The 9,706-nt window shown below is 41.9% G+C and overlaps 1 protein-coding gene across 1 annotated transcript in view; it reads left to right on the top strand.

The window, feature by feature from the left end:
- Positions 1-6,745, top strand: part of odad2 (outer dynein arm docking complex subunit 2) — a 33,464-nt gene extending 26,719 nt beyond the window's left edge. The window contains exons 16-18 of the mRNA XM_017301756.1: positions 1,812-2,007; positions 2,184-2,405; positions 6,456-6,745. Coding sequence (XP_017157245.1) covers positions 1,812-2,007; positions 2,184-2,405; positions 6,456-6,566 — 529 coding nt within the window. The 3' untranslated portion in view covers positions 6,567-6,745. The remainder of the gene's footprint in view (positions 1-1,811; positions 2,008-2,183; positions 2,406-6,455) is intronic.
- The last annotated feature ends 2,961 nt before the right edge of the window (positions 6,746-9,706 follow it).

The following is a 9,706-nucleotide window of genomic DNA, read 5'->3' as shown; positions in this document are numbered from 1 at the left end:
GTCCGGGGCATGAAAGGGATTCTGGGTAGTCTGTGGCAGCTGGTGGCTTGAGAGAGCTTCCTCTGTCGCAGGGACTCCCAGCCAGCCATCATCAGTATTCCTGAGGAAAAGCTTCCTGTGTGTYRGGGGTCYSTGGCCYTGGCAGCTCCCTCACTGGTCTGCACTGTGCACACGCCTCATCCTCTGGCATGGCATCACAGGGCCCATACACTGCACTGACTCCTGATCCCAGCTCTGAGCTCCCTGGTGGAGGGGAGAACACTGAAGTACATCCAGTTCTCCCTCAGGAGTTGATAAGCCAAACTGCAAATCAGCTTCTGCTTTTTATCTTTGCTGAATTTCATCAAGTTGCTTGATTTAACCAGAAAAATGAAGAAAATCAATTGATTTTTCTGGTCTGCAGCACAGAACCATGCATCAGTTTCTGACATGTGGATGGAATTTAAACAAACTGAGCTGCAGCAGACTTTGTGATTTTCATCCAGTTGCCCATAATTATTGCATTGAAAGAAATTTCAGCTGCATTTTCAAAGTCCTGAATATTATACACTGAGCCACATTCTTGTTTTATTCTGTGGCAATGATATGGTACATTGGGTTTTTTAAATAGTGTCTTGATGCTGATACAACAGAGTATTAGAGCCATACTACGAAAAAATAAAATAAAAATACAAAACTGTTACTTTGAAAATAGTCACAATATTAAAGTACATCTTTTACTTTAAAGGCACGTTGAAGCCTTTGTATTTCAACAAGTCTGAAATAAAAATTTGTGTGGCAAAAATGGCCTGTATTTCAAAATAAAAGGTATTGGTACCTCCTCTACCTAGCCTGCTTACTGCTTCGCCTGAAAATAGCGCCCCAAGTGAAAACCATTAATGACGGAGGAGAACGTTCTGGACGGTGCAGCTAAAAACATTGAATAAGACCTTAAGGAGGTGACTAATTTCAACCATTACATTGGCTGTATGTTTAAGATTGAAAGCTCACAGGTGAACCAGAAACTAGGACTATTGACAACATAGTAACCAGAGATCACTTTAAATCGTAGAAGAGCAGATATTGGAATGGGAAACATGTACACAGACCTGGAAATGCTAACTGTAGTGCTAAAATAATTTTGCAACTATATCGTTACATTTACAGATCTTTAGATCCTTTCATGGAAATATGTCTGCCAAGATAATAACAATTATAATTATAACAGTCAACAACAATTATACAATTATAACAATAACAACCCTAACAATTATAACAACAATAATAATAACAATTAGGCTAAAAAATATTGGAAAATGTAATAACTTTTTCCACCGATCCTCTTCCAGGTCAAAGCTGGGACATTGGCTTTGTTGTTGTCTCTGCTTTTTCTGTTGTTTTTTTCCCTTGCCATTTCCAGAGCTCTCTTTGAACTCGGCTATCAGACTGCAGTTGTTAGGGTCCGTTCTCCCCCAGTTATGTGACGCACCCGCATGTGTTTTTCTAGGAGAGCTTTTTGGTGTATTTAACACTTTAAAACATTTGCTAGCTAATTAGAGACCAAATACAGCAATCAGGTTTCAATCATTTAAAATAATCTTAAACATTTTAATAGATTAAAGTTGTAATACTATGACTTTATTCGTAGTAGGAAAGGTCAACAAACCAAACAAACTACAGGATAGGYTTGGACTAATTCCAGTTCTTCATCCAGACTTCCTAAATGTGATCAACTTAACCTGCCCTCCTCTCCKTTTCCACATYACTGTCCCTCCATKGCATCGTCTCCTGTGTTGACCTTCACTGAGCAGCAGCTAATGTGTGTCTCTGTGACTGCAGGACGCCGGGGAAATGGTTCTCTTCCTGATCGGTGGACTGAAGCTGATCATTCAGTTACTGAAGTCACAAAGCAACGAGGTGCTGACGAGCATTTGTGCCGTCATCGCTAAACTAGCCAAAGACAAGGAGATCCTGGGCGTCCTCTCTGATCGCGGAGCTGTCCCACTGCTGGCTGGGTTGACTAGCACAGTAAGAACATGTCACTACTGACAACAAAACAGCTTGTACTGTCTGAATACCAAGATTCTGTCTGTTTTACAGTCAGGTTGAGGTTTAGTTGGTGTTTTGCTTCCAGTTTCTTCAGATATCAGCTGAMCTGGAGGATGTTGTTGGTCAAATATTTCTTCCTGTTCTCCTCACTGCAGACTGATGTCAGACTTCGCTGCCACCTGGCTGATGCCATCGGCCACTGCTGCACATGGAGCTCCAATAGGGCATGCTTTGGTGAACATAAAGCCGTTGGCCCTATGGTTCATTACCTGGAGTCGAACGACAGTTCACTCCTCCTTAACACAACCATGGCCCTGTACCAACTGTCCAAAGACCCCAACAACATCATCACCATGCATAAGGAAGGAGTCGTCCAGGTCAGTTGGGCTTCCTCCTTATTTGTTGCTYACTTCCAGTTTCCAGTCTGTTTCACAGTCTTGAGGCTAATTTTAGCATAGYTGCATTGAGGAAAATGTGCTTTGGTCTCSTGCCGCCCTTGTTTYWGTGATGTGTGAAAAACRYARAGTAATAAACTTTGAGAGTCCGAGACTATTTTCAGARCCTTTGACCGATGGAGCAGAAACAGTCGGTGGAAACAAGCCTCCACTTTCCAGCCATCATGGGAATTGAGAAAAGCAAACAGTTCAGTGTGTGCTAAGTGCCAACCCTGCACTGGACCCTAGATGCCATTGCAGCACAAGGCAAAGGACTGTAGCTGGGGGCAACTGTTGCTAAGGGCTGTTGCTGGACCTCAGGTCAGAATGCAGCAGCAATAAGTTTCAGACCAAGGACTGATGGAGAAACGGCTGAGAGCTGAAACCCATCCATGGTTCTGTTTATTTTCCTCAGTTGGTTACATCCACCAGCCTTTTCATTGAGGCCATCATGTCTTCCAACTAGGAGCTYGTTCTGTATTTTCCTGCTCAACTCCACACACTCTATTTGTGTCTCACAGTAAAACAGATTGAACGTTAAGACGATGCTGTGACTGAAGRCTTGTTATGAAGRATAAAATGTTMATGTTTCAGCATGTTGGTAAAACCTTTTCTGTCTGATCCTTTCATTAAATGAGGTTTTACAGAAAAAMTACCACATAAAAATCCATCTGTGACCACAAGTGTGTGAAACGGCCTCCCAGTACCAACTGGACTCTAAACTCGGAGCTGGTTCTGCAGCTGGAGCCAGATGTTCCCATGTTCATTGAACTGGTTTACTTGAACTCAGAAGCAGCAGCCATGATGGTTCAGCTGAACTGAACCTCAACRAGTTCAACCCAGTTTACAAAAGCTGCTGAAATCAAATGTGTTTAGAGTTTGATCTGCAGCAAAAACTGGACCATTCCTTTATGTGTCTATAGTAGTGTGAAACACTCCTCCTTTTTAGTGTGGGTGTGGGTGTGTGTGTGTGTGCATGTGCTTGTTATTAATGTTGCAGTTCACAGTTACAACACTTTGCCATGAGGTATTTTTGGACTTTAAAGAGCTTAAATCACCAAAGTTCTTGTAGCTGCAGCAGCTCAGCAGTTTATCTGAATGTCAGACATGGAAACACAACACAGATCGCCTCATTGGTCAGATTGAACTTCATCTCAGCTCTTCTGAACAGGGATGCTGATACYAACCTGTCTGAGTCCAGAGAAAACACAYGGTGTGGGAGTTTGTCCGTCTCCACAACTGAGTGTGTTGCTCCAACTTTGGACTTCATGATTTAGTGAAATCATATTTTTTTCTTTTTCTGTTGGATAAATAATGAAAACAACCAGAAATGCTGGAGCTGCTTCTCACAGGGTAATGCACTCCAACCAAAACACCTGAGAGAGTAACTAGCCTCTAGGATTGATCTTAATGTTCGCTCTCAGGATCTCCCACTTTCCTCTGGATGAGCCTCGTTTTGTGTTGTGTATCAAATCAAGCTGCCTTCCTCCTGGCCTGTATGTTGCCTCCAAAGTTCTGGGAATTGTTTGCTGAAGCCATACATCCATTCAGACGGATTCAGACAGCTGCTTGTGTTAAACAGCCTCTTTCATAAGCAAAGCTTTGTGAAGGAAATTGCTGAAAATTACTAAATGCAAACCGTAATTATTGGTCATTTTCAGCTGAACGTTTTCCAGAGTGTAGCTTTTGCCAGGTCCTGGTGTGTATTTTAGGATTTTACTAATCTAAATGAGAAAAACGTTTGCTCTTTAGTTGCTCTGAGTTCACCTCTCACCCTGGCACGGTGTGTTTTCATCTAATTCTTCTCTCATGTTTTGTTCTTCTGGAGATTTGATCAAATGAGCCAAAAGAGGAACCAGGAGTACCTGGAGATTCAGCCTCACAGTTTGCACAAAAACTATTTTCAGCTTGTGGCTGTGCTGAGCAGATGATACAGGAGCTGTGGCTCCACCTTTACTAGGACCACCATAATTTAAATCCAAAGAGGGGAACGTCTCAGARCCTTTGACTGAAGCTTCTGTCCCTCTTGTTGTTCAGCTCTAACAGACTCTGGGTTCAGCCTGAAACTTTCCCTCCTTTTCCTCTTTGGAGACCCAGAAAAAGCAGCTCAGCATCTGTGGCTGGCTGGAGGCTGCAGGGAATGTTGTTTACCTGGACTTCTGCACCAAGTTCCCCTCGACCCGGYTGAACACAGCCGTCTGTCTGTCCTGTTTGCCTCCACAGTTGAGTGTAAAACATGGGGAAGCTGGGAAGGGGAGCTCTCTGGACTCCCTGGAAACATCTTCAGAACTCCTGCTGCAGTTTTCAAACGCTGAGCAAGTGTTGATGTTCCTTCAKTCAGGGAATGTGTAACAAATGCTGGATTATATTCCCAGAGATCCCAGCTGGGAGGGAGAGATGGAGCTGGAAGAAAGGCTGCAAAGAGAGACGTGCTTATCTTAGCCTAGCTTTGCTGTTCAGGAGACCTTATTTGGCCCCGTYTGAATAACACGCCACGAGGCTGGCAAATAAAGCARCCCTGRCACTYCTCARGCATCCTGTTTTTCACTAAAGAGCCTTGTTTAGKGAGWTGCATGTTTTCTGGAGCTGCTGGAGGGAAATGTGCTGCTGGGGCTCTGATGAATACGATAATAATCCTGCTAAATGTGCCATAAATAATTCTCATCTCGAGTTTATGAAGGGACCATGTTTGGTCTTGTTGATATTGTTTTGTGTTGCTCTTGAGGAACAGGGATGTGACGGTAGCTGCATTTCCATTGACCACATAATTGCACAATTTGACATTTTGAAAATAATTTTTCTTAAATTTGAAAAAATTATTTGCTAAAATGTTTTGGTATTAAAAGGAAGTGATGTTTTTGGTCGCATAAAAACAGATGGATTTAATTAAACTGCATTGGAAACATATTTTTCACATCATGAGCCACATGATCAACAACCAGATGTTGCCACTGGCACAAACCATGAAAACGACAAGAAGTAGTTTCAAGTATCATGATTTGCCAAAATCATGCTTTTTTTGATTGCATTTCTTATTTAGTGGAAACCACCCCGCAATTGCACATTTTTACAGGAGACACAGCTAATGTTGACTGAAACCAGGAGAAATGTTGACGCTCGCTGTTTTCCCCGAGGTCTTTCCCAGAATCTTGTTTCCTTTCGTGAAGAACAAATCCTCGATGTCTGGAGCCTAAAAGAGCCTCAGACGTCTCAGCTGGGTTTTTATCAGAACCTTGTTGTGTTTAGGAGGAGGAAGGCCTCAGTGCTCACCTCAGGGTTGGAATGTTTGACTGTCCAGAATAATCAAACATGCAGCTTGGGGAATCTCAGTGGAACGTCATTGTGATTAGACCACACAGCCCACACTAACCAGATTTAGCATGTTTATGCACAGATATACTTTAACTTTTGTTCCATTACTGCTGGCTGCAGACATGATGCAGGAATTTCAGATAATAAACAGGAAGAAAAGCTGAGGCCAAAAACACCTGCTACTCAGTGGTGTTTCATTTAGTCTGGGTTTTTCTGCTTCCTCCACATCATTAGCAGCTCGTTGAAGCAAGTTTTATTTAATCAAAAATAAACTTCCAAAGTTGGTGATTTCTGTAAAGCCCAAAGCTGCTGTTCCGCAATAAAATCTAACCAGATCCATTACACAAGCCACTAACACTAACAGTGGGATAGAGCTTTACCTTTGGAGCAGCAGAAAAGCTGTCGACTTCTGTGGTTCACTCGCAGGGTTTTAATGTCCAGCTGCTCTGCACCACTTTCATCTGGACAAACCTGCAGAGGTGTGTGTGGAGGCAGTTGTAAGCCCTCTGCTGAGGCATGCATTGGAGAGTGGATATTCTGCCGTTTCTGGTTGGTGGCAGCAGTGAGAAGATGACACTAAATGTTCTCAAACACATTTGTATATGGTCAATTTCTTTTCAAAGTTGACTTTGTCCACTGTCTTTCTCCTTCCAGTAACTTCTGTCCTTTCCACTCCCACAGCCACTGATTGAGCTCATAGCTTCTGGTACCGACGAGATCCAGGAGTTTGCTGCTGGATGTATACGCAACATCCGTCTGCTGGTGTTGGCCAATCAGAGGGCTGTTTATTGAAATGAGAACCGCTGATCTCAGCTGAAGCCCTGGAAATGCGCCAGTGAGTGTAGGAAAGGTATGAGGGTGGTGAGCAGGACCTGATGAGTCCAGATAGCCCAAATGTCGGGAATCAACAATGAGAAGGTGGAAATGATGCAGATAAATTTAATAAAGTAAATGACTTTCTGAAAGAATTATTTGGAATCTTGTCGAGTTCATCTGAGCAAAATCGACATTACTCACCTTATCATGTGTCCCTTAGAAAGCTAACTATAGACTGTTTTAAAGGGGAAATATTATGTAAAATCGACTTTTCTGAGCTTCATGTTATGTTATTTTCTTATCAAAATGTTGCGTTTGATTCTGTCATGCAAATTTGAGAAATCTTTTAATCTTTCGTGGCAACCAATCAGCTGTGCAGATCATCTGGCTGGACCTAGCTCCGCCTTCGAGGCGCAGCTCCGGATGCAGGCTGCAGTATCCAAGATTCCCAGTTTCTGCCTTAACAGCACCCCTCCTCTGTGAGTCCCCTTCAGCTCCTTCAGACTAGCCAGCAGCAATTAGCAAGCACCTGATGGAACTGCATATCTGCTGAACTTATTATACCAGCTACTTCTGACTCCCCTTATGTATGTATATGTGTGTTTGTATGTATACATATATATATAAACAACTGAAGTTAATATAGAAACTTGATTGTGCTACAAAATGGCACCATGTGCCTGGTAAGTACATAATACTACCCCTTTAAATGTTTCTTTGATAAAAGAGGAAATTTTGCAAAAAGCTCCAAGTGTTTCAGATCTGCTCCATCAGATAATCTGAGAGGAGACTCAGATGAAAAGTCAGCCTGTGATGATGAGTGCTTTTATTTGTCCTCTTGCTTCTGTTTACCTGGAAACTTTCATCTTGASCTTCTTGTTTCTATCAATGACATCATCATAAGTTCATCCAAACAAACCCTTCTCTTGCTCTGCTACAGTCTGGAATCTATGATGATCAAAATAAAAGATTATTTTTGATTCTTCTTTTGCCAAATGTGTTTTAAAAGTGAAACACTTTGGAGCCCCCGTCTCTGCTTTTGTTAAGTGATCCAGAGGAGACCACAATATCTAAACAGCCACATCTGCTTCTGGGAGCTCAGTCTGCTGCCATAGTTTATATCCATGTGYACTTATATGAACAGACCCAAAGCTGCAATGCAGCATTTATAAAAATGCAAGAAAACACTTTGGTTCTGTTGAACACACTGAGTCTAAATAGCATTCAGTAATAATAGGTCATCAATGTCATTTTGTTAGCAACAGTGGAGAAGAAATGTTGCACTGATCTGCTTTTAGGTGCAGATTTGTGCACACTGTGCCACTCTGCAGCAGGTCTCAGCAGCTGAAAGCATTCCGGTCAAATCAGCAGCAGTATAAGGAATGCACCAGTCACTTGGCTGGTTTTACAACAGAGCTGAAGAAGACATGAAGCGGTCACTAAAGAAGCGTTTCAGAGGCAAACTGATCAAACTCATGGGAAAAAGGACTTGGATTTAAAAAGGAGTACCGGTAAGCTGTTCATTTGATTTTACTGGAAATGTGATCTGGTTTTGTTTGTGYATTTGAGTAAAAGAATTTGTAGTTTTTTATTGAAGGAACAATATGCACTGCTGTTTTGTAAAATGTATCTTTATTAAAATCAAATCTAGAATATGTATTCTATGTATAAATGTGCTTCTTAAAAAAAAGTTATATTCTAATTTGAATATTGTTTGACTTCATRAAGTTTAAACAMGAATTTAGCTACAACTGTGAGAAAAGTGCCAAGAAATATCTGTAGAACAGCARTGTGTTGTGCTTCCACAGCTTCCTCCCTCTGATTCCATTTTTAGTTTGAACGTTTATTAGAAACTGTCAAATCTATTTTATAAAGCAGCTCATTTTTTCAGTCAGTAAAATTTAAACTCATTTTGGCCTGCAGGAATCATCTGTGTCCCAACACACTAATGTTGCTTTCAGTCAGCAGCAGCTACAAAAAATCCCAGTGAGTTAGAGAACAACAGAAAAGCTGCCCAGGTTTTTTCTTAAACTTGTTCTTTTTGTTTCTGTTGCAGATTCCTTCACTAATCCCATCTCTTTCTGTTCTTCCARCTTGCAGACATTATATTTCTTGGGATGTGTGAGTGGTTATCATTGCTGCTGATCTGGGCTCGTCTTCTGGTTCTGTTTATTAGAAACAGTCTGGGTCGGGCTCCACAGCCCCTCCATAGCAAACTGTTGGCTTCAATCATGGATCCTCCTCTGATCCTCCTCTGCTGTCCTGGACCCACTAAGCTCCGAGATGCTGGGCTCTCCACCTCAGTCGCTGTAACAAAGTTTAAAGGGATTTTCATCAATATGTGCTGCATGCAAGAACAGAAAATTAGTAAAACATAGAAAATATGTGGCTGAGATCTTCATATCTCTTTGAAGTCTAAGCACCAGCAGCTGCTTGCAGGGGTCACTGGAAGAGCATGATGAGGGAAGAGTGGCTGAGATCGCTGGTTTCATGTGAAAATGGAACTTCCTCTACAAAACAACACAAACTGATGAAGACAGAAACTCCGAGGGAAAATCACAGAATCAATACAACAAGATGGATGGTTACTGCTACTTGAAGTGCTGTGAGGAAAAAGTCCTAACGATTTTTCAACTCTGAACAAAGTGACTTCACCATGTGGAGCTAACATGTGGAGTTTACCTGGAAACAAAGCAGTTAGCTTGACGTTCAGGGTACATCAGCTCTGGAGAAGCTGGTTCTGTTATGATGTTCTAGGTTCTGATCCATCAGACTCTCCTATGACTGCTAAACAACCCGAGGTAGAAACGGCAACATATGACATCACATTGTCATACTTAATGTGGTCCAATAGCTCAGCTTCTGTTTGCCATCAGGATGAATTATGGACAAAACAACCAATCAGATGAAATACGGCAGAAAGAAATGATGGAATCACTCAGTGATGAAAGAYTGATGATCCCCACGAGACATCTGTCAGCTCAAAGGATTTTAAATCACGACTCCAGGAAGGATTTGCACCAAGAACATGTTGGTTGTTTCCAGTCAGCTGGGTCTAGAGTTTGGAGGAAGTAGCAGCAGAAAGAGGAGATTTTAAAACTGAAAACACACAGAGA

This window comes from Poecilia reticulata, linkage group LG20 (genome assembly GCF_000633615.1).
Source record: "Poecilia reticulata strain Guanapo linkage group LG20, Guppy_female_1.0+MT, whole genome shotgun sequence".
Lineage (NCBI taxonomy): Eukaryota > Metazoa > Chordata > Actinopteri > Cyprinodontiformes > Poeciliidae > Poecilia > Poecilia reticulata.
The sequence above is the reverse complement of the archived record's forward strand: the minus strand, read 5'-3'. Positions and strand labels throughout refer to the sequence as shown.